The 24,394-nt window shown below is 43.7% G+C and overlaps 1 protein-coding gene across 1 annotated transcript; it reads left to right on the top strand.

The window, feature by feature from the left end:
- Positions 1-3,982: 3,982 nt before the first annotated feature.
- LOC106566241 (dual specificity protein phosphatase 7) lies at positions 3,983-23,500 on the top strand. Its single transcript, XM_014134132.2, has 3 exons — positions 3,983-4,869; positions 13,614-14,045; positions 22,325-23,500. Exons 1-3 carry the CDS (start codon positions 4,461-4,463, stop codon positions 22,633-22,635), a joined length of 1,152 nt encoding a protein of 383 aa, XP_013989607.1. The 5' UTR covers positions 3,983-4,460; the 3' UTR covers positions 22,636-23,500.
- The last annotated feature ends 894 nt before the right edge of the window (positions 23,501-24,394 follow it).

The raw sequence follows: 24,394 nt of genomic DNA, 5'->3' as shown, positions 1-24,394 counted from the left end.
GTAACTTACTGTTGAGAGGCTAACAGTAGCTAGTAGCGTCAGCGCTCAGTGGGTAAGTCTGTAAGTTACTGTTGAAAGGCTAACAGTAGCTAGTAGCGTCAGCGCTCAGTGGGTAAGTCTGTAACTTACTGTTGAAAGGCTAACAGTAGCTAGCCTAGTAGCGTCAGCGCTTAGTGGGTAGGTCTGTAACTTACTGTTGAGAGGCTATCAGTAGCTAGTAGCGTCAGCGCTCAGTGGGTAGGTCTGTAACTTACTGTTGAGAGGCTATCAGTAGCTAGCGTAGTAGCGTCAGCGCTCAGTGGGTAGGTCTGTAACTTACTGTTGAGAGGCTAACAGTAGCTAGCCTAGTAGCGTCAGCGCTCAGTGGGTAAGTCTGTAACTTACTGTTGAGAGGCTAACAGTAGCTAGCCTAGTAGCGTCAGCGCTCAGTGGGTAAGTCTGTAACTTACTGTTGAGAGGCTAACAGTAGCTAGTAGCGTCAGTGGGTAAGTCTGTAACTTACTGTTGAGAGGCTAACAGTAGCTAGTAGCGTCAGTGGGTAAGTCTGTAACTTACTGTTGAGAGGCTAACAGTAGCTAGTAGAGTCAGCGCTCAGTGGGTAAGTCTGTAACTTACTGTTGAGAGGCTAACAGTAGCTAGTAGAGTCAGCGCTCAGTGGGTAGGTCTGTAACTTACTGTTGAGAGGCTATCAGTAGCTAGTAGCGTCAGCGCTCAGTGGGTAGGTCTGTAACTTACTGTTGAGAGGCTATCAGTAGCTAGCCTAGTAGCGTCAGCGCTCAGTGGGTAAGTCTGTAACTTACTGTTGAGAGGCTAACAGTAGCTAGTAGCGTCAGCGCTCAGTGGGTAAGTCTGTAACTTACTGTTGAGAGGCTAACAGTAGCTAGTAGCGTCAGCGCTCAGTGGGTAAGTCTGTAACTTACTGTTGAGAGGCTAACAGTAGCTAGTAGCGTCAGCGCTCAGTGGGTAAGTCTGTAACTTACTGTTGAGAGGCTAACAGTAGCTAGTAGCGTCAGCGCTCAGTGGGTAGGTCTGTAACTTACTGTTGAGAGGCTATCAGTAGCTAGTAGCGTCAGCGCTCAGTGGGTAGGTCTGTAACTTACTGTTGAGAGGCTATCAGTAGCTAGCCTAGTAGCGTCAGCGCTCAGTGGGTAAGTCTGTAACTTACTGTTGAGAGGCTAACAGTAGCTGGTAGAGTCAGCGCTCAGTGGGTAAGTCTGTAACTTACTGTTGAGAGGCTAACAGTAGCTAGTAGCGTCAGTGGGTAAGTCTGTAACTTACTGTTGAGAGGCTAACAGTAGCTGGTAGAGTCAGCGCTCAGTGGGTAAGTCTGTAACTTATTGTTCATGGGGGGGGGGGGGGTTTGGGAAGAAGAGAGGGATGGAAACACAAGAGTTAGCTGTCAGAGTCTGAAGTAAGCGTTAAGTCATTGGGACAGAGGGATAAAGAGGCATTGTCTGCTGCCAGTGGCTCTCTATGCCTTCGGTCCCGCAGCTGTGAGCGTAAAAACATGAGATTATTATTTTATTTTTCAATCAGGGCGGTTCATTCATAATGACTAGTCTTCTCACGGAGGGAGGGGGTGAGACAGAGGGGGGAGGGGGTGAGAGATAGAGGGGAGGGAGGGGGTGTGAGAGAGAGGGAAGGGAGGGGGTGAGAGATAGAGGGGAGGGAGGGGGTGAGACAGAGGGGAGGGAGGGGGTGAGAGATAGAGGGGAGGGAGGGGGTGTGAGAGAGAGGGGAGGGAGGGAGGGGGTGAGAGATAGGGGAGGGGGTGAGACAGAGGGGAGGGAGGGGGTGAGAGATAGAGGGGAGGGAGGGGGTGAGAGATAGATGGGAGGGAGGGAGGGGGTGAGAGAGAGGGGAGGGAGGGGGTGTGAGAGAGAGGGGAGGGAGGGGGTGAGAGACAGAGGGGAGGGAGGGGGTGAGAGATAGAGGGGAGGGAGGGGAGAGAGGGGGTGAGAGACAGAGGGGAGGGAGGGGGTGAGAGAGAGGGGAGGGAGGGGGGTGAGAGATAGAGGGAGGGAGGGAGGGGGTGAGAGAGAGGGGAGGGAGGGGGTGAGAGATAGAGGGGAGGGAGGGAGGGGGTGAGAGAGAGGGGAGGGAGGGGGGTGAGAGATAGAGGGGAGGGAGGGAGGGGGTGAGAGATAGAGGGGAGGGAGGGGGTGAGTGAGAGGGGAGGGAGGGGGTGTGAGAGAGGAGGGAGGGGGTGAGAGATAGAGGGGAGGGAGGGGGTGAGACAGAGGGGAGGGAGGGAGGGGGTGAGAGATAGAGGGAGGGAGGGGGTGAGAGAGAGGGGAGGGAGGGGGTGTGAGAGAGAGGGGAGGGAGGGAGGGGTGAGAGACAGAGGGGAGGGAGGGGGTGAGACAGAGGGGAGGGAGGGAGGGGGTGAGAGGGGAGGGAGGGAGGGGGTGAGAGAGGGGGAGGGAGGGGGTGTGAGAGAGAGGGGAGGGAGGGGGTGAGAGACAGAAGGAGGGAGGGAGGGGGTGAGAGAGAGGGGAGGGAGGGGGTGAGAGATAGAGGGGAGGGAGGGAGGGGGTGAGAGAGAGGGGAGGGAGGGGGTGAGAGATAGAGGGGAGGGAGGGAGGGGGTGAGAGATAGAGGGGAGGGAGGGGGTGAGTGAGAGGGGAGGGAGGGGGTGTGAGAGAGGAGGGAGGGAGGGGGTGTGAGAGAGGAGGGAGGGAGGGGGTGAGAGAGAGGGGAGGGAGGGGGTGAGAGATAGAGGGGAGGGAGGGAGGGGGTGAGAGAGAGGGGAGGGAGGGAGGGGGTGAGAGATAGAGGGGAGGGAGGGAGGGGGTGAGAGAGAGGGGAGGGAGGGGGTGAGAGATAGAGGGGGAGGGAGGGAGGGGGTGAGAGAGAGGGGAGGGAGGGGGTGAGAGATAGAGGGGAGGGAGGGAGGGGGTGAGAGAGAGGGGAGGGAGGGGGTGAGAGAGAGGGGAGGGAGGGAGGGGGTGAGAGATAGACGGGAGGGAGGGAGGGGGTGAGAGAGAGGGGAGGGAGGGGGTGTGAGAGAGAGGGGAGGGAGGGGGTGAGAGACAGAGGGAGGGAGGGAGGGGATGAGAGACAGAGGGGAGGGAGGGGGTGAGAGATAGAGGGGAGGGAGGGAAGGGAGGGGGTGAGAGATAGAGGGGAGGGAGGGGAGGGGGTGAGAGATAGAATGGAGGGAGGGGAGGGAGGGGGTGAGAGACAGAAGGGAGGGAGGGGGTGAGAGATAGAGGGGAGGGAGGGGGTGAGAGATAGGGGAGGGGGTGAGACAGAGGGGAGGGAGGGGGTGAGAGATAGGGGAGGGGGTGAGACAGAGGGGAGGGAGGGGGTGAGAGATAGAGGGGAGGGAGGGGGTGAGAGATAGAGGGGAGGGAGGGTGGGGGTGAGAGATAGAGGGGAGGGAGGGGGTGAGAGAGGGAGGGGGTGAGAGAGGGGAGGGGGGGGGGGGGGGTGAGAGAGAGAGGAGGGGGTGAGAGAGACGCGAGAGGAAAGAGAGGGAAGGTGACAGATCTGTTAAAGAGGAACCGGCCGCGTCAATGCGTCGTCTGTGTCCACCGATGGCCATTACCCATTGTCCTTTGTTTGTAATCTCATCATTAAAGGCCTATTGCAATCTGAAAGGCATGTATGTGAATGTTTAGAAGGGACAATCTTAGCTAATTGTATTGTTATGGTCCAATGTCTATCCTATCCAATCATGGAATAATAGTCTCTGTGCCAGAGTTTGCCCCCAAAAAATGTTTCTCGACGCAATTATGCAAATTATGCATTTGGAGATCCCAAGAGACTTCTCCAGTTGCCCCGGAATCCGAACAGGTTGAATTAATGATCAGTCACATATTTTAGCCCATTATGTGTGCTATTCAAGTGGCGAGAAACATAGAGGGAACACGATGTCCGAATCTCTTCTCCGCTGTGCGCTCCGCTGTGCGCTGCGTCTTTAACTGTTCCCGAACTCCTCCTTTTCCTTCAGTGACATGCCCTCCTGTCTGCATACTCCCTTTCAGTTCAGTCTGCCTCTCATAACGGTTACTGGAAATGACACACGGGAGGCGGTCGAAAGGCAAATGTCCCCCCCCAAAAAAAAATATAATGTGCTGTAGTTATGATTCACCTGGAAGCCACATTTGGATCAGATTTATAATAAACCAGACAACACTTAGCGTATAGAGGGATCTTTTCAGTAATGGGACGCTAAAAGAACGCAGTATCAAATCGTCGACGGGTATTGAATGAGTCCAGAATAATTTCTACGGTCTGAAAGAAAATATCGTTCATGTGTTTAAGCCTAGTGGTGTGTTGATTCCGTGTACCGGCCCTGGAGATCCGCTGCTGTATCGTGGGACGACAGTGATTAGAGCGGACAGACGTGGTTCTCTCCATATCCACACGAGTACAACTTTATTGCCGTGATTTTTTTTTGATTTATTTATTTTTGCCCGTGTGTTAGTGCAAAGAGCAGCATCTATATTTCCCTAATGAAAATTACTCTTTGGAAGGGTTCCCGGGTCGTGACAGAGATGATGTCGAGTAAAAGTGTGGAATGGCTTCAAGAGGAACTTGAGTCCGGGCTCGGGTTGAGCTCACTACTGCTGTTGGACTGCCGATCTCACGAACTCTACGAATCGTCACACATTGAGTCGGCCATCAATCTGGCGATTCCCGGTTTGATGCTGCGGAGACTTAAAAAGGGGAATCTACCGATCCGGTCCATCATCCCCAACAACGAGGATAAGGAGAAATTCGTAAAGCGATGCAAGACAGATATGGTTGTTCTCTACGACGAGGCCACTACGGACTGGCAGGAGACCGGGCTGGTGAGCTCTGTCCTCGGCATGCTGCTGCAGAAGCTCCGGGATGACGGGTGCAAGGCTTTTTACCTGGAAGGTGAGAGTTAGTTTCTTTGGTCTTTCATTGTGATATTTCCGTATTCTATTCTACACTCTTGGGGGGGGAAGGATAACCCTTTAGAGAATCCTTTTGGTTTCAGATAAATCACATTTGGGGTTCCATGTTGAACCCATTCCAAAGAGGGTTCTACATGGAACGAAAAAGGGTTCTCCTATAGGGCCAAATAACCCCTTTGGAACCCTTTTTTTTCTAAGAGTGTATATTCTATTCTGTTCTAGACTACCTGTTAGTTTGCGAATCCACTATAGCCCAAACTATATTCTATTCCTCAGCCTGGTCTCATAGGCTAGACGTAACATACTAAATTCACTGTCTGGATTTTAATGTACTATATGATATATTATGTTTGGTATGGTTACATAAGACAGGAGGTTACTAAGGTTACATAAGACAGGAGGTTATTAAAGGCAAAAATTGAAAGGAGGGTGGTTGGTCAGGTAGATAACACAAACGTCTAGCAACCCGAAGATTGTGTGTTCGAATCTCATCACATACGATTTTAGCAACTTTGCAACTACTTAGCATGTTAGCTAACCTTTCTCCTAACTCTAACCTTAACCTCTTACATCTAGACGTTCCGCTAGCGGAACACCTGCTCCAATATCCAATGATAGGCGTGGCGCGAATGACAAATTCCTCAAAAATACAAAAACTTCAATTTTTCAAACATATGACTATTTCACAGCATTTTAAAGACAAGACTCTCCTTTATCTAACCACACTGTTTCAAAAAGGCTTTACAGCGAAAGCAAAACATTAGATTATGTCAGCAGAGTACCAAGCCAGAAATAATCAGACACCCATTTTTCAAGCTAGCATATAATGTCACAAAAAACAAAACCACAGCTAAATGCAGCACTAACCTTTGATGATCTTCATCAGATGACAACCCTAGGACATTATGTTATACAATGCATGCATGTTTTGTTCAATCAAGTTCATATTTATATCAAAAACCAGCTTTTTACATTAGCATGTGACGTTCAGAACTAGCATACCCCCCGCAAACATCCGGTGAATTTACTAAATTACTCACGATAAACGTTCACAAAAAACATAACAATTATTTTAAGAATTATAGATACAGAACTCCTCTATGCACTCGATATGTCCGATTTTAAAATAGCTTTTCGGTGAAAGCACGTTTTGCAATATTCTCAGTAGATAGCCCAGCCATCACGGCTAGCCATTTAGACACCGACCAAGTTTAGCCCTGACCAAACTCCGATTTACTATTACAAAAGTTTCATTACCATTGTTGTCTTCGTCAGAATGCACTCCCAGGACTGCTACTTCAATAACAAATGTTGGTTTGGTCCAAATGTTGGTTAATCCATCGTTATATCCGAATAGCGGCGTTTTGTTCGTGCGTTCCAGACACTATCCGAAATGGTAAAGAAGGGTCGTGCGCATGGCGCAATTCGTGACAAAAAAATTCTAAATATTCCATTACCGTACTTCGAAGCATGTCAACCGCTGTTTAAAATCTGTTTGCCATTTTTCTCGTAGAAAAGCGATAATATTCCGACCGGGAATCTCCTTTTCGGCAAACAGAGGAAGAAATCACAAAGATGGGGGCGGTCAGGTCACGCGCCTAAGCCCACAGTCCCTTGATCGGCCACTTGAGAAAGGCGATAATGTGTTTCAGCCTGGGGCTGGGATGACGACATTCAGGTTTTTCCCGGGCTCTGAGCGCCTATGGACGACGTAGGAAGTGTCACGTTAGAGCAGAGATCCTTAGTAAAAGATAGAGATGGCAAAGAAGTTCCAGAAATGGTCAGACAGGCCACTTCCTGTAAAGGAATCTCTCAGGTTTTGACCTGCCATTTGAGTTCTGTTATACTCACAGACACCATTCAAACAGTTTTAGAAACTTTAGGGTGTTTTCTATCCATATATAATAAGTATATGCATATTCTAGTTACTGGGTAGGATTAGTAACCAGATTAAATCGGGTAAGTTTTTTATCCAGCCGTGAAAATACTGCCCCCTAGCCATAAGAGGTTAACCCTAACCTTATGCCTTTAACCTAATTCCTAACCTTAATCTTAACCAGGGATGAAAACTAGTCACCTTTCAGTGAAATTCGCCATTTTGAATCCAAAATAGGTGACCTACGTGATTTGTGTAGATCCGATGATAAAACTTTAGGGGGGGGGGGGGGGGTGGAGCAATACTGGCTGTGTCCAAGGCTCAGCCAATCGTTCACATAACAACAGAATGCAGTGCAGCACGCGACTGAAGAAAGAAGAGACAACCAATTTACTAGTTACAGCATCAGCGTTCGCTCTGGAAAGGCAGCTTGTCAGTTACAGCAGCGCGTCCCCTGAACGATAACGATGAGGTAACGTTAGGCGAGAAGCCTGACCACGGAGACCGCGGGTGAGAAGGTGATGATGCGTACTTCATGAGCTGTAACCGAAAAAACAACTGCCATTTGGAAAGTTTGAGGTGAGGGAGAAAGTGTGGTGGAACGAGTATTTTAAGTAACTTGCTAGCTGGATCGAATTCCCCGCTAGCTAGCCAGAGAAATATTGAGCAACATTAGCCAACTTATCTGATCAAATAATTGAGTTTATAGTTTAGAAAATTTGCTGGTTAATAAAGTCAGAAAGCTAATTTTAGCTAGCTAACGTTACAACATCAGATGAGCAAACGTTAGTAACCTAACCAATTCGCTATAGTATTAACTGGTAAACGTTAGTAACCTAACCAATTCACTATAGTATTAACTGGTAACGTTAGTAACCTAACCAATTCGCTATAGTATTAACTGGTAACGTTAGTAACCTAACCAATTCGCTATAGTATTAACTGGTAAAACGACTCCTTGCCGTTCCTCAAGTTATAACGTGTTAGTTACTTACTAAACCCTGGCAATCTGTGTGAAATGTTAACTAGTTAACGAACTAACCACTATCTGTTAACGAATGTTTTCCCTCTACAGTCTGTGGTTAATATTCAGAATGAGAGAATTAGGTGAAAATGAGGCGTTGCTTGTTAAACAAGTGGATTCAGGGATCAAGTGTAGCTGGAGTTGGTCCTGGTTTAAACTGGACGCCTCTATAGAGGTGAAAGAAACACCACACACTTTCCCTCTGTCTCACTTCTTCAATACAGTGGATACAAAGGGGTATGCCAGGTGTACTCTCTGCCTGAAAGAGATCAATTATACCAACAAAGGGTACCATGCTCTGCTGGCACGTTGTAGAACAGACGTCCACAGGCAGAAAGTGTACAATGTAATAATGTGCAGACAAAATATATTGTTTTAGTTGTGTTGAACTTGACAGTAACACCTGTATGAGTGAGGGGCGATTTGATTTTTTATTTTTTTTTACTCAGTGAATATTATTTTTGCACAAATGTGGCCTTGTGTACTTGATCAATGTCTACGATAATGGCTACTATAATAGACCAACAATAGAATGCTTGTTTGTTTTTATTCTATTTCTACTTTAAGATGGGTTTTTTCTTCCCCAAGTTCAATATTTAGATGTGTGTGGTCACAAGCCTTCTATTATAAAGGCTGTCATGGCTAACTGCAATATTAGTGTATTGTTTTTTTCCTCAAGACTTGAGTGTCATTTGGAGTAAATGTAACAGTGTAGGTTCCGTCCCTCTCTTCGCCCCAACCTGGGCTCGAACCAGGGACCCTTGCACACATCAACAACTGACACCCCACGAAGCATCGTTACCCATCGCGCCACAAAAGCCGCCGCGGCCCTTGCAACGCAAGGGGAAACCCTACTTCAAGTCTCAGAGCGAGTGACGTCACTGATTGAAACGCTATTAGCGCGCACCACCGCTAACTAACTAGCCATTTCACATCGGTTACATAAAGTCTAGGCAACAAATAACATTGGATTGTTTTCTTTACATTTTTTTAGCTGTGAGTTCGGTTCACATGAACCACTTTTTATTTTACACACAGAGACTGATCATATAGATTATATTATTTGTTGTTTAGTTAGTTAAATCCTGTATTTTCCCCTAGCAGGGATTTATTGCATGTTTCAGTGCAAAAAGAAAGTGTCACCATTTTAGGCCCTCAGCAGTTGGCATCACTGCCTAACGCCTAGGCTAGCTAACGTTAGCAACAACAAATTGGAATTCGCAACATATCATACGTTTGGCAAATCCGTAACATATTGTACGAGTTGCAATTCGTAACATACTGTATCATATGAATTGTAATTGGTAACATATCATACTAAATGGAGTGTCACGAATTTACGTACAGAATAATACGAAATGCTGTGAAACCAGGTTGCAGCCATTCCTAAGGGGCTACTAGGTAGCCTAGTGGTTTCGAATCCCCGAGCGGACGAGGTACAAAATCTGTCGTTCTGCCACTGAACAAGGCAGTTTAACCCACTGTTCCTCGGTAGGCCGTCATTGTAAATAAAAATGTGTTATTAACTGACTTGCCAAGTTAAATAAAGATACTGTAGTTACCACTGGATTATAGCCCAAAGTTAAATTGTAGTTAAATCAAGGCAACAGTATTATAGTATGTATCTATTTGTTTCCCTTTCAACAAGTTACACTATTATTTTCCTTTCGAGTCTGTATCATATTAAAGTTGTAAAATAATTGTTGTCTGAATGAAAAGTCAGTGGAATGCAGCTCCGGTTCCCATGCCATAATACACAGTATTAGGATATAAAACATTACAGAAAATAATACTGCTCTTTATTTTTCCTAGCCACCGTGCTTCTACACCTGCATTGCTTGCTGTTTGGGGGGTTTTAGGCTGGGTTTCTGTACAGCACTTTGAGATATCAGCTGATGTACGAAGGGCTAAATATAAATACATTTGATTTGATTTTGATTTGATATTTTCTCAAGTGCTTCAAGTTAAACCAATTTATATATTTTTTTTTCATATTTTTTTGTTGTTGTCCCTTTGTTGGAATCAATCGTGGAAAGGCAGTCGTGGAAATGATAAATTCTTCTTCTATTGTCTAATAGTCGCTTATTTCTTACTCTGTCACAGTAGTAAGAATCACAATGGTTCAAGCCCTTTAACTTTCGACTGTTAGACTAACCTAATCCAGTAAACATGTTATATGAATTATTTAAAGGGTTTTTGAAAGAATGTGGAATGAACCAAATATGTTTTCAATTAATGTTCTAAAATGGTTCTGCCATGTTGTACTGTGTTCCTTCTGGAAAATACTTTCGTTTCATAAATGCACAGGGCCTCGTCTCCCAGTTGGGATGTAGGTCTAACTTAAAGGATTCTGATGAGCCACACCCGTCGCTGACAGGTCTAACAAATCCAGCACCCAGCCATGCAATCTCCATAGACAAAAATTGGCAGTAGAATGGCCTTCCTGAAGAGCTCAGTGACTTCCAACGTGGCACCGTCAAAGGATGCCACCTTTCCAACACGCCAGCTCGTAAAATTTCTGCCCTGTTAACCTGTTGGGGCTACAGGTTAGCAATGAACCCCGAGTCGGGATTGCTAACAAGGCTGGAAATTCAAAACATCAAAAATCTAATAATTTCAATTTCTCAAACAATCAACTATTTTACACAATTTAAAAGATAAACATCTCCTTAATCTAACCACATTGTTCGATTTTCAAAGAGGCTTTACGGCAAAAGCATAAAGTTAGATTATGTTAGGACAGTACATAGCCACAAAAGTACAAACATCCATTTTCAATTCAAGGTCAGGCGTCACCAAAAGCAGAAACCAGCTAGAATTATGCACTAACCTTTGTCAATCTCCATCAGATGACACTCCTAGGACATTATTTTATACAATACATGCATTTTTTGTTCCATCAAGTTCATATTTATATCCAAAAACAGCATTTTACAGTAGCGTGAAATTCAGATTTTTTTCTTCTCTGAAATGCTTCCGGTGAACATAACAAAATTACTATTCGAAAACATTGGTAAATTATAATATTGTCATTCAAAGAATAATATATTATCATCTCGTAATTGCTACCGAATGGCCAGATCTCAAAATAACTTTACTGGGAAATCACATTTTGCAATAAACGGGGTGCTATGCTAAGAACAATAAGCTTCCCCGGTCAACTGTAAGTGCTGTTATTGTGAAGTGGAAACTTCTAGGAGCAACAACGGCTCAACCGCGAAGTGGTAGGCCACAGAAGCTCACCCCTGAGTGCTGAAGCGTGTAGCGCGTAAAAATTGTCTGTCCTCTGTTGCAACACTCATTACCGAGTTCCAAACTGCCTCTGGAAGCAACGTCAGTAAACTGTTTGTTGGGAGCTTAATGAAGTGGGTTTCCATGGCCGAGCAGTCGCACACAAGCCTAAAATCACCATGGGCAATGCCAAGCGTCGGCTGGAGTGGTGTAAATCCCGCCACCATTGGACTCTGGAGCAGTGGAAACGCGTTCTCTGGAGTGATGAATCACGCTTCACCAACTGGCAGTCCAACGGACAAATCTGGGTTTGTCGAATGCCAGAAGAACACTACCTGCCCCAATGCATAGTGCCAACTGTAAAGTTTGGTGGAGGAGGAATTATTGTTTGGGGCTGTTTTTCATGGTTCGGGCTAACACTATTGCATACAATGACATTGTAGACAATTCTGTGCTTCCAACTTGGTAGCAACAGTTTGGAGAAGGCCCTTACCTGTTTCAGCATGACAATGCCCCCTGTGCACAAAGCAAGGTCCATGTAGAAATGGTTTGTTGAGATCGGTGTGGAAGAACTTGACTGACCTGCACAGAGTCCTGACTTCAACCCCATTGAACACCTTTGGGATGAATTGGAACGCCGACTGCGAGCCAGGCCTAATCACCCAACATCAGTACCCGACCTCACTAATTCTCTTGTGGCTGAATGGAAGCAAGTCCCAGCAGCAATGTTCCAACATCCTAGTGGAAAGCCTTCCCAGAAGACTGGAAGCTGGTATAGCAGTAAAGCGGGGGACCAACTCCAGATTCGATCTGCAGGTGTCCACATACTTTTGGTTATGTAGACAGTAGTAGTTCCAAATCTTGGTCCCGTTTCCCGATGGCGATGGAATTTAGGCTCATGGGTGTTTTTAACGATGCATCTTTTCGTACGACGACCGAAGATGTAACATGCGTTTCTCAAAACACCTTGCAGAAAGAACATTCGCAAAACTGTATCGTTGAGGCACGTTGTTAATACTGATAGAATTGATAGAAAGACAGCTCTGCTCTCGGATCAGATTTCTCCATTTAAATCTTACCGTAACATTATAATTATTCCACCAGTACTGACGACGGATCAGTTCCTAGAGAGATATTATCACGTATGACGGCAAATATTCAGGCGGCTTATTCTAATGCTTACCCTATATAATAGGCTAAACTTCATAAACGATATTGAGACAAATTACAGACAGTAGCCTACAAGTAGCAATTTAGCAACTCAATTGATTTAACAAGCAATGTAATTCAATATGATTTAAATATATAGGCCTATAGCCAACTGTATTTACATGTTAATGCTTTCATCTCAGTTGTATTTATTTGATGCATCCTTTTTATACGTCGCTTGTTTGTATGAATTGATGCAAAGACATGGGCAACTTTGAATTGGTAGTCAAATTTGTTCTAAAGTTATGGCGGTCATAGCGGATAAACCATGAGATTCTACATTTACCGGAGATGTTCTGTGTATGAAGTGACGCGGGGGGGGGGGAATAGCATCTTTACGATGCATTTAGCTGTTCTACCAGTGGTCTAACGTTAAATTACGAGCGTTTTCAAGTGCAACGTTAATAACCATGCTTTTTGGGAAACAGCTCGGAGATTTAACGATGCTCCTACGAAGGATCTAACGATGAATTTAACCATAAGATGCTTTTTTGGGGGGGGGGGAACCGGGCCCAGATTCATTACCCATATCCATAGAAAGATAGACCTATGAAATGTAATGTCCTTTTATGTTGAAGGAGTGGAAACGTGGGATATACAGTAATCCCATTCCCAAAACATCAGTGTTTGAGATGGGTTTATTATTGTGTTATAGGGTTTAATGTGCTAATGTATCAGTATACATTTTATCTTACCATCATGTAGGAAGTAGGCCTATCTCCGTTTCCTGTCTCCACATATAAATAGTATCAGGTTGTTTTTTGGAGTTTATTTCACCATTTTGAATTGATATATGCTGTTCACACCTTTTGTTCAGTATTCTGGTAGATCTCTGTTCATGCTATCATTCATCACACACAGAGACGATATTCCAATTTACACATCGGACAATAAAGCTATAATCTAATCTAATCTCTCTGTATTGTATTTACAGAATAGCTGGAATGAGGTGTCACAGAATCTTTCTCATATTGTGATTCTGACCCATCTGTGTTCCTGTTCTTTCCAGCAGTTCTCTTCTGTTTTATTTGATTCTATTCTATTTGATTCTATTCTAAAACATCTCTGTTGTTCTTTCCAGCAGTTCTCTTCTGTTTTATTTGATTCTATTCTAAAACATCTCTGTTGTTGTTTACAGCAGTTCTCTTCTGTTTTATTTGATTCTATTCTATTTGATTCTATTCTATTTGATTCTATTCTAAAACATCTCTGTTGTTCTTTCCAGCAGTTCTCTTCTGTTTTATTTGATTCTATTCTATTTGATTCTATTCTAAAACATCTCTGTTGTTGTTTACAGCAGTTCTCTTCTGTTTTATTTGATTCTATTCTATTTGATTCTATTTTATTTGATTCTATTCTAAAACGTCTCCATTGTTGTTTCCAGGTGGTTTCAACAAGTTCCAGACAGACTACCCAGAACACTGTGAGATCAACCTTGACTGTTCTTCCCCCAGCAGCTCCCCGCCTGCGTCTGTCCTGGGGCTAGGGGGGCTGAGGATCAGCCCTGACTGTTCTGACGGGGAGTCATCGGACAGAGAGCCGGGCAGCGCTACCGAGTCCGAGGGTAGCCCTCTCCCAAACAACCAGCCTGCCTTCCCGGTCCAGATCTTACCGTACCTCTACCTGGGCTGTGCCAAAGACTCCACCAACCTGGATATCCTGGGGAAGTATAATATTAAGTATATCCTGAACGTCACGCCCAACCTGCCCAACATGTTTGAACACGACGGAGACTTCAAGTACAAACAGATCCCCATTTCCGATCACTGGAGCCAAAACCTCTCGCAGTTTTTCCCAGAGGCCATTTCTTTCATTGGTGAGTTGTGGCACTAGTCTGCTCATTTGGATGTTGTTCAATCACAGATCAGCTGGAGTTCAAAGTCTTTTCATTCTTGTCTTGTGTTGTAATGTTCGTTTGCGTAATGTTTCATGAACCCAGGTCATAGTTGATTCATTTGAAAACGATTTCCTCAGCTCTTCCCACCGGCATGCAGGTTATATAACTATAAAACTAAATTAGGCATTGATAGACTCATTAAGTTGTTGGCTGAGTCAAACAAGCTGTCTTATTGCTTAAAACATAGATTTATAAGTACAATAACAAATTTTATAACTCAAAATATATATAGTATAGATGTATTAGTCAGCAACTTAAACTAACAAGACTCAGATGCTTCACCCTTCACGAAACAACTCTGATTGATCTCTTCTGAGCGGTTTGTGGTATTTCCTGCTACACGCCTCATTTCACACCATGAACGCTATGAGTCATGACTTGATCTGAGTCGCTCTAGCGTTGGAAGGATTATAGCATCAAATCACAGAGTGGGCCTTTTAATTAACTCATCAAAAGTTGGCCTTACAGGTTTCTAGCACACTCGTTATACAACAGAAGGGAATCTGTGAATGAAGTCGGCCAGGTCATCTTGAGTACCACCGTGAATGAAGTAGGCCAGGTCATCTTGAGTACCACTGTGAATGAAGTAGGCCAGGTCATCTTGAGAACCACTGTGAATGAAGTAGGCCAGGTCATCTTGAGTACCACTGTGAATGAAGTAGGCCAGGTCTTCGTGAGAACCACTGTGAATGAAGTAGGCCAGGTCTTCGTGAGAACCACTGTGAATGAAGTAGGCCAGGTCATCTTGAGAACCACTGTGAATGAAGTAGGCCAGGTCATCTTGAGAACCACTGTGAACGAAGTAGGCCAGGTCATCTTGAGAACCACTGTGAACGAAGTAGGCCAGGTCATCTTGAGAACCACTGTGAATGAAGTAGGCCAGGTCATCTTGAGAACCACTGTGAATGAAGTAGGCCAGGTCATTTTGAGTACCACTGTGAATGAAGTAGGCCAGGTCATCTTGAGAACCACTGTGAATGAAGTAGGCCAGGTCATCTTGAGAACCACTGTGAACGAAGTAGGCCAGGTCATCTTGAGAACCACTGTGAATGAAGTAGGCCAGGTCATCGTGAGAACCACTGTGAATGAAGTAGGCCAGGTCATCTTGAGAACCACTGTGAATGAAGTAGGCTAGGTCATCTTGAGAACCACTGTGAACGAAGTAGGCCAGGTCATCTTGAGAACCACTGTGAATGAAGTAGAGTAGGTCATCGTGAGAACCACTGTGACGACTGAAGAATGAAGGATAGACTAACATGTTGACCACCCACCACCACCCTTGCATGCGCGAGCGTTGCAAAATTTACACAAACGTTATTCTATTTGATTTTAAAAAACACATAAAAATACACCTTATGGAACAGCAGGATTGTGAAGCAACACAAACATAGACACATGCATACAAACACACGATAACATACGGACTATACACACATGGATTTTGTGTTATAGATATGTGGTAGTAGAGTAGAGGCCTGAGGGCACACACTTAATATGTTAGGAATGTATTGTAAGGTTTTTAATCTGCCTTAATTTTGCTGGATCCCAGGAAGAGTAGCTGCTGCCTTGGCAGGAACTAATGGGGATCCATAATAAACTCCAGGAAGAGTAGCTGCTGCCTTGGCAGGAACTAATGGGGATCCATAATAAACTCCAGGAAGAGTAGCTACTGCCTTGGCAGGAACTAATGGGGATCCATAATAAACCCCAGGAAGAGTAGCTGCTGCCTTGGCAGGAACTAATGGGGATCCATAATAAACCCCAGGAAGAGTAGCTGCTGCCTTGGCATGAAGTAATGGGGATCTGTAATAAATCCCAGGAAGAGTAGCTGCTGCCTTGGCAGGAAGTAATGGGGATTATTAATAAACTCCAGGAAGAGTAGCTGCTGCCTTGGCAGGAACTAATGGGGATCCATAATAAACACCAGGAAGAGTAGCTGCTGCCTTGGCAGGAACTAATGGGGATCCATAATAAACCCCAGGAAGAGTAGCTGCCTCCTTGGCAGGAACTAATGGGGATCCATAATAAACCCCAGGAAGAGTAGCTGCTGCCTTGACAGGAACTAATGGGGATCCATAATAAACTCCAGGAAGAGTAGCTCCTGCCTTGGCAGGAACTAATGGGGATCCATAATAAACCCCAGGAAGAGTAGCTGCTGCCTTGGCAGGAACTAATGGGGATCCATAATAAACACCAGAAGAGTAGCTGCTGCCTTGGCAGGAACTAATGGGGATCCATAATTAATACAATTGTTGCACCCACACTGCTCGCACGCGTCAACGAGCGTCTGCTTAGCCAGGTGCAAAAATAGAACTTTGTTCTATTTGTGATGCTTGAAGCGCTGCAATTCCCGCCTCTCCCATCTCCTCATTGGTTTTTAGGATTATATACCCACGTGGGTGATTGAAAGATGAACTGAGGTCCACACTCCAGTCCAGTTGGTGGTGGTAATGCACCAACTGGTAATGCAGTTGGTTGTCAACCGCCATATAAAGTCCAAAGAAGAAGAAGCCTGAAGGAGGAGAGATTACTAGAAACTAACTTCCCAGTTTCCCCTTTTATCTGTGGATTAATTGTGGGAGTAGAGGACCTTGTGCATTTCAGGTAAAATAACAACCCAATGTTTATATCCCATGACAAATTAGCTAGCAACGGGTGGCATCCCTACGTCTAAATATTCCTGTTACATTGCACAACCTTCAATGTTATGTCATAATTACGTAAAATTCTGGCAAATTAGTTCGCAACGAGCCAGGAGGCCCAAACTGTTGCATATACCCTGACTCTGCGTGCAATGAACGCAAGAGAAGTGACACAATTTCACCTGGTTAATATTGCCTGCTAACCTGGATTTCTTTTAGCTAAATATGCAGGTTTAAAAATATATACTTCTGTGTATTGATTTTAAGAAAGGCATTGATGTTTATGGTTAGGTACAGTCGTGCAACGATTGTGCTTTTTTCGCAAATGCGCTTTTGATAAATCATCCCCCGTTTGGCGAAGTCGGCTGTCTTTGTTAGGAAGAAATAGTCTTCACAGTTCGCAACGAGCCAGGCGGCCCAAACTGCTGCATATACCCTGACTCTGTTTGCAAGAGAAGTCACACATTTTCCCTAGTTAAAATAAATTAATGTTAGCAGGCAATATTAACTAAATATGCAGGTTTAAAAATATATACTTGTGTATTGATTTTAAGAAAGGCATTGATGTTTATGGTTAGGTACACGTTGGAGCAACGTGTACCTAAGCGATTATATGCAATGCAGGACAGGCTAGATAAACTAGTAATATCATCAACCATGTGTAGTTAACTAGTGATTATGATTGATTGATTGTTTTTTATAAGATAAGTTTAATGCTAGCTAGCAACTTACCTTGGCTTCTTACTGCATTCGCGTAACAGGCAGGCTCCTCGTGGAGTGCAATGTAAAGCAGGTGGTTAGAGCGTTGGACTAGTTAACTAACCGTAAGGTTGCAAGATTGAATCCCCGAGCTGACAAGGTAAAAATCTGTCGTTCTGCCCCTGAACAAGGCAGTTAACCCACCGTTCCTAGGCCGTCATTGAAAATAAGAATGTGTTCTTAACTGACTTGCCTAGTTAAATAAAGGTGTAAAAATACAAAATAAATTTACAAAATTGCAAATCGGCGTCTAAAAATACCGATTTCCGATTGTTACGAAAACTTGAAATTGGCCCTAATTAATCGTCCATTCTGATTAATCGGTCGACCTCTAGATGTAATGAATGATGGATATCTAGGGTTGTTTGGTTGATGTAATGAATGAATGATGTCTAGGGTTGTTTGGCTGATGTAATGAATGATATCTAGGGTTGTTTGGCTGATGTAATGACTGATGGATGGCTAGAGGTTCATAGCGTCGGGCCAGTAACTGAAAGGTTGCTGGTTCGAATCACTGAGGTAACTAGGTGAAAAATCTGTCTGTACCCTTGAGCAAGACACTTAGCCCTAATTGCTCCTGTACTTCGCTCTGGATAAGAGCGTCTGCTAGATAACTAAAATATAAATGCAAGATAAAAACCTCAGGGGGAAACAGTGAAGAAAAACAGTTTAACCTCATCCATGACTTGAAAGACATTAGCATCAGTTATAGCAGCATTTGTGTTAGCTATCTAATTGACTTGACATCAAAATTGATGTTGAAACGTTCTTCTTTTTTTGTTGTGAAAACAGCTGTCTCTTCTCTTCATCAAAAGAGTTAAAACCACTGGGTACAGTTTGTCAGACAGTGTTAAATAAACGTGTACAGCGGTGAAATAAGGAGAGAAGCTGTATTGTAGCTGTCATCCTGTCAATAACGCAGGTTTATTACTAGTCCCCGAAGTCCTTCTCTGTCCATGGTCACACCTGGGCCTGAATCCTAATTGGCACCCCGTTCCCTACGGAAGTAGTGCACTATATATTGGGAATAGGGCTCTGGTCTAAAGTAGTGCACTATATATTGGGAATAGGGCTCTGGTCTGAAGTAGTGCACTAAATAGTGCTCTGGTCTAAAGTAGTGCACTATATATTGGGAATAGGGCTCTGGTCTAAAGTAGTGCACTATATATTGGGAATAGGGCTCTGGTCTAAAGTAGTACACTATATAGGGAATAGGGCTCTGGTCTAAAGTAGTGCACTATATAGTGAATAGGGCACTGGTCTAAAGTAGTGCACTATATAGGGAATAGGGCTCTGGTCTAAAGTCGTAAAGTAGTGCACTATATAGGGAATAGGGCTCTGGTCTAAAGTAGTGCACTATATAGGGAATAGGGCTCTGGTCTAAAGTAGTGCACTATATAGTGAATAGGGCTCTGGTCTAAAGTAGTGCACTATATAGGGAATAGGGTTCCACAGCAACAATCCTTTCAGAAAGTTTCTCTTGACTTATTCCCTCTGCACAAGACAAACTCCCACGTCTACCAATCTGGACGCGTTTTCACCTTGGATCCGCAGTAGCAATAGAAAATAAAATAAATCTGTTTTGACTGTTGCGAATCAAACAAGACGGTGTAGGACTCCGTGTTAGTCAGGCCAGTTGAGTCACGACTATACACAAAGAATTATAACAGAGGTTTGTTTTATTATGTTTACTTATTACTATTTCAGAACCAGACTATTTGACAATAGTTTCAGTATTTCAGACCAGACTATTTGACAATAGTTTCAGTATTTCAGACCAGACTATTTGACGATAGTTTCAGTATTTCAGACCAGACTATTTGACAATACTTTCAGTATTTCAGACCCAGACAATTTGACAATAGTTTCAGTATTTCAGACCAGACTATTTGACAATAGTTTCAGTATTTCAGAACCAGACTATTTGACAATAGTTTCAGTATTTCAGACCAGACTATTTGATTATATTTTCAGTATTTCAGACCAGACTATTTGCCAATAGTTTCAATATTTTAGATCAGACCATTTGTGGTTAGTTTCAGTATGTAATTAATCAGCCTACTACTGGACGAATACCCAGGGTTTTCCCCTCATCGGCTTCACGGGAATGTGTAGTTTTGGTTTGGCTCTGGAATATATCCAGCGCCGTGTTTGTTTTGAAAGTGCCACAGTTAAGAAACACACTATGATATGTGAAAGGGTCGAGTCAGAGTTTGAGGGTCTCGGTCAATCGCTGGAATGTGTGGTAACAGGGATTGCTGCTCCACTTTTAGGGAAATATGTAAAGCTACTGTAGGGGCCTGTTAATTAGTTAGGACCTGTTAATTAGTTAGTTAGTTACTTTGGACCTGTTAGTTAGTTAGGGCCTGTTAGTTAGTTAGGGCCTGTTAGTTAGTTAGGACCTGTTAGTTAGTTAGGGCCTGTTAGTTAGTTAGGACCTGTTAATTAGTTAGTTAGTTACTTTGGACCTGTTAGTTAGTTAGGGCCTGTTAGTTAGTTAGGGCCTGTTAGTTATTTAGGGCCTGTTAGTTATTTAGGGCCTGTTAGTTAGTTAGTTAGTTACTTTGGACCTGTTAGTTAGTTAGGGCCTGTTAGTTAGTTAGGGCCTGTTAGTTATTTAAGGCCTGTTAGCTAGTTAGGGCCTGTTAATTAGTTAGTTAGGGCCTGTTAGTTATTTAGGACCTGTTAATTAGTTAGTTAGGACCTGTTAGTTAGTTAGGGCCTGTTAGTTAGTTAGGGCCTGTTAGTTAGTTAGAGCCTGTTAGTTAGTTAGTTAGTTAGGACCTGTTAGTTAGTTAGGGCCTGTTAGTTATTTAGGGCCTGTTAATTAGTTAGGGCCTGTTAGTTAGTTAGTTAGTTAGTTAGTTAGTTACTTTGGACCTGTTAGTTAGTTAGGGCCTGTTAGTTAGTTACTTTGGACTGATTTTTGCCCATTCTTTAAGGCAAAACTGCTCCAGCTCCTTTAAGTTGGATGGGTTCTGCTGGTGTACAGCAGTCTTTAAGTCATACCACAGATTCTCAATTGGATTGAGGTCTGGCCTTTGACTAGGCCATTCCAAGACATTTAAATGTTTCCCCTTAAACCACTCAAGTGTTGCTTTAGCAGTATGCTTAGTCATTGTCCTGCAGGAAGGTGAACCTCCGTCCCAGTCTCAAATCTCTGGAAAACTGAAACAGGTTTCCCTCAATAATTTCCCTGTATTTAGCACCATCCATCATTCCTTCATATCTGACCAGTTTCCCAGTCCCTGCCGATGAAAAACATGGTGGTATGGTGTTCTCGGGGTGATGAGAGGTGTTGGGTTTGTGCCAGACGTAGCGTTTTCCTTGATGGCCAAAAAGCTCAATTTTAGTCTCATCTGACCAGAGTACATTCTTCCATCTGTTTGGGGAGTCTCCCACATGCCTTTTGGCGAACACCAAAAGGCATGTTTATTTTTTTCTTTAAGCAATTGCTTTAATTCTCTGGCCACTCTTCCGTAAGGCCCAGCTCTGTGGCGTGTACGGCTTAAAGTGGACAGATACTCCAATCTCCGCTGTGGAGCTTTGTAGCTCCTTCAGGGTTATCTTTGGTCTCTTTGTTGCCTCTCTGATTAATGCCCTCCTTGCCTGGTCTGTGAGATTTGGTGGACGGCCCTCTCTAGGCAGGTTTGTTGTGGTGTCATATTCCTTCCATTTTTTAATGGTAGACTTTATTGAACTAATTATGTGACTTCTGAAGGTAATTGGTTGCACCAGATTTTATTTAGAGGCTTCATAGCAAAGGGTGTGAATACATATGCGCGCACCACTTTTCCATTTTTTAGAATTTTTTTAAACAAGTTATTTTTTTCACTTCACCAATTTGGGCTATTTTCTGTATGTCCATTACATGAAATCCAAATAAAAATCCATGTAAATTACAGATTGTAATGCAACAAAATAGGAAAAACGCCAAGGGGGATGAATACTTTTCAAGGCACTGTATTGGTGGATAGGTAAACAAAACAGACATTGAATATCCCTTTGAGCATGGTGCAATAATTTATTACACTTTGGATGGTGTATCAATACAACCAGTCACTGCAAAGATACAGGCGTCCCTCCTAACTCAGTTGCCAGAGAGGAAGGAAACCACTCAGGGATTTCACCATGAGGCCAACGGTGACTTTAAAACAGTTACAGAGTTTAATGGCTGTGAGATGAGGAAACTGAGGATGGATCAACAACATTGTAGTTACTCCACAATACTAACCTAATTGACAGAGTGAAAAGAAGGACGCCTGTACTGTATAAACATACTCCAAAACATGCATCCTGTTTGCACAAAAGTAATACTGCAAAAAAATGTGGCAAAGCAATTAACTTCTGGTCCTGAGGACAAAGTTTTATATTTGAGGCAAATCCAATACAACAAATTACTGAGTACTACTCTCCATATTTCAAGCACGGTGGTGGCTGCAACATGTTATGGGTATGCTAGTAATCGTTAACGACTGGGTAGTTTTTCAGGATAAAAAAATAAACGGAATGGAGCAAGGCACAGGCAAAATCCTAGAGGAAAACCTGGTTCAGTCTGCTTTCAACCTGACACTGGGAGATTAATTCACCTTTCAGCAGGACAATAACCTAAAAAGTTGGTGTAGCTGTTCTGTCATTATAAACTCCTGAAACCAGAGAGGTGGAGTTGGTATAGCTGTTCTCTTTTAAATATTTCTGAACACTCAAAGGCTTCACACAAGTTCAATAAAGTAAGTAAAACTCATTTATGTTGCATTAAAAAACACCTCAAACTGATCTTTACCTTCTCTCTTCCAGATGAAGCTCGTTCCAAAAAGTGTGGTATCCTGGTGCACTGCCTGGCAGGGATCAGTCGCTCGGTAACGGTCACCGTGGCATACCTGATGCAGAAGCTTAACCTGTCGCTCAACGACGCCTACGACTTCGTCAAACGCAAGAAATCCAACATCTCGCCCAACTTCAACTTCATGGGTCAGCTTCTGGACTTTGAGAGAACGTTAGGGCTCAATAGCCCATGTGACAACCACACCTCCACCAATGACCAGCTGTTCTTCACCACGCCAACCAATCATAACGTGTTCCAGCTCGACACGCTGGAATCTACATGAAAGGTTAGGAGGGGCGAGACTTGAGCGGCCAACTTGGATGTGAATGTTTATCTTCTGATCGTCAGAGGCTGGCTGGCTTTGACAGCGGATAGTCTGGGATGGTGGATGGACATGGGAAGAGGACAGGGACAGAACAGATGCCAAATGGAAGTCTGTTTTGGCTTGTTGAATCATTGGTCTCTCAGAGAGGAAGAGGAGGAAGCCTGTTCTGCTGTTTAATCTCCACAGTGGTTTGGGAAGCGCCTTATCTTGTCATCTTTTTTGACCAGCCTGTTATTTTATGTCTAAGGAAGGAAGAAGTCCTAGATGTAGACAGAACCGTACAGAGAATCATACAAAGATGGGTAACACAGATAGATGGATCTGCTGCAGTCATTCATTGATTCATTGTCGTCCTCTTGTACAAGCTCCTCATCAACAGCGTCTTGATGATGATGATGGTGCCAATGTGTTGGAGGGTCTTGGATTCACCCGTATGGAGCTGGTCTCCCTCTATTGAATGTTGGTCAATTTTTTTTTAAACAAACTTAAGTTATTATTAAAACAAAACACAAGTCTGTTCAAGTGATGCTAATAACAATGTAATTACAAGTACGTATTATCAGAATGTATGTATGTATGTATGTATGTATGCATTTGTATATTTGAATACATTTACACACAAATGTATTTCTACTTCCACTACTACTACTACTACTACTACTACTATACTCTTACCTGTACAAAAACACACTAACAGCTGAAGGAGATAGTATAACTAAAGAGAAAACAGACCAACAGAAAATAACTTTTTGATAATATTCTGGTTGTTTTTGTAATTTCTTTTCTATGTTTGTAAAGATGACCTAATGCAGTTTGCACAGTGGTGAAGCCTATCGTTTCTTTGCACTTGAGAGAGAGAGAGGCATTGAGAGAGAGAGAGAGAGAGAGAGAGAGAGAGCGAGAGAGAGAGAGAGAGAGAGAGAGAGAGAGCGAGGCATTGAGAGAGAGAGAGAGAGAGAGAGAGAGAGCGAGAGAGAGAGACATTGAAAGAGAGAGAGAGACATTGAAAGAGAGAGAGAGAGAGAGAGAGAGAGAGACATTGAGAGAGAGACATTGAAAGAGAGAGAGAGACATTGAAAGAGAGAGAGAGAGAGAGAGCATTGAGAGAGAGAGAGAGAGAGAGAGAGAGACATTGAGAGGAACATTCAGAGATTGAGGGACATTCAGATATTCAGAGAGAGACATTCAGAGATTGAGAGAGATTTAGAAAGGGACATTCAGAGGTTGAGAGAAGAAGAGAGGGACATTCAGAGATTGAGAGAAGAAGAGAGGGACATTCAGAGGTTGAGAGAAGAAGAGAGGGACATTCAGAGATTGAGAGAAGAGAGGGACATTCAGAGATTGAGAGAAGAAGAGAGGGACATTCAGAGATTGAGAGAAGAAGAGAGGGACATTCAGAGATTGAGAGAAGAAGAGAGGGACATTCAGAGATTGAAAGAAGAAGAGAGGGACATTCAGAGATTGAGAGAAGAAGAGAGGGACATTCAGAGATTGAGAGAAGAAGAGAGGGACATTCAGAGATTGAGAGAAGAAGAGAGGGACATTCAGAGATTGAGAGAAGAAGAGAGGGACATTCAGAGATTGAGAGAAGAAGAGAGGGACATTCAGAGATTGAGAGAAGAAGAGAGGGACATTCAGAGGTTGAGAGAAGAAGAGAGGGACATTCAGAGATTGAGAGAAGAAGAGAGGGACATTCAGAGATTGAGAGAAGAAGAGA

This window comes from Salmo salar, chromosome ssa12 (genome assembly GCF_905237065.1).
Source record: "Salmo salar chromosome ssa12, Ssal_v3.1, whole genome shotgun sequence".
NCBI classification, from domain to species: Eukaryota; Metazoa; Chordata; class Actinopteri; order Salmoniformes; family Salmonidae; genus Salmo; species Salmo salar.
The sequence above is the reverse complement of the archived record's forward strand: the minus strand, read 5'-3'. Positions and strand labels throughout refer to the sequence as shown.

Coding starts and splice junctions, on each gene's coding strand:
- LOC106566241 (XM_014134132.2), top strand. CDS start 4,461: ATGAAAATTACTCTTTGGAAGGGTTCCCGGGTCGTGACAGAGATGATG. Junction 4,870..13,613: donor CAAGGCTTTTTACCTGGAAG/GTGAGAGTTAGT, acceptor TGTTGTTTCCAG/GTGGTTTCAACAAGTTCCAG. Junction 14,046..22,324: donor AGAGGCCATTTCTTTCATTG/GTGAGTTGTGGC, acceptor TCTCTCTTCCAG/ATGAAGCTCGTTCCAAAAAG.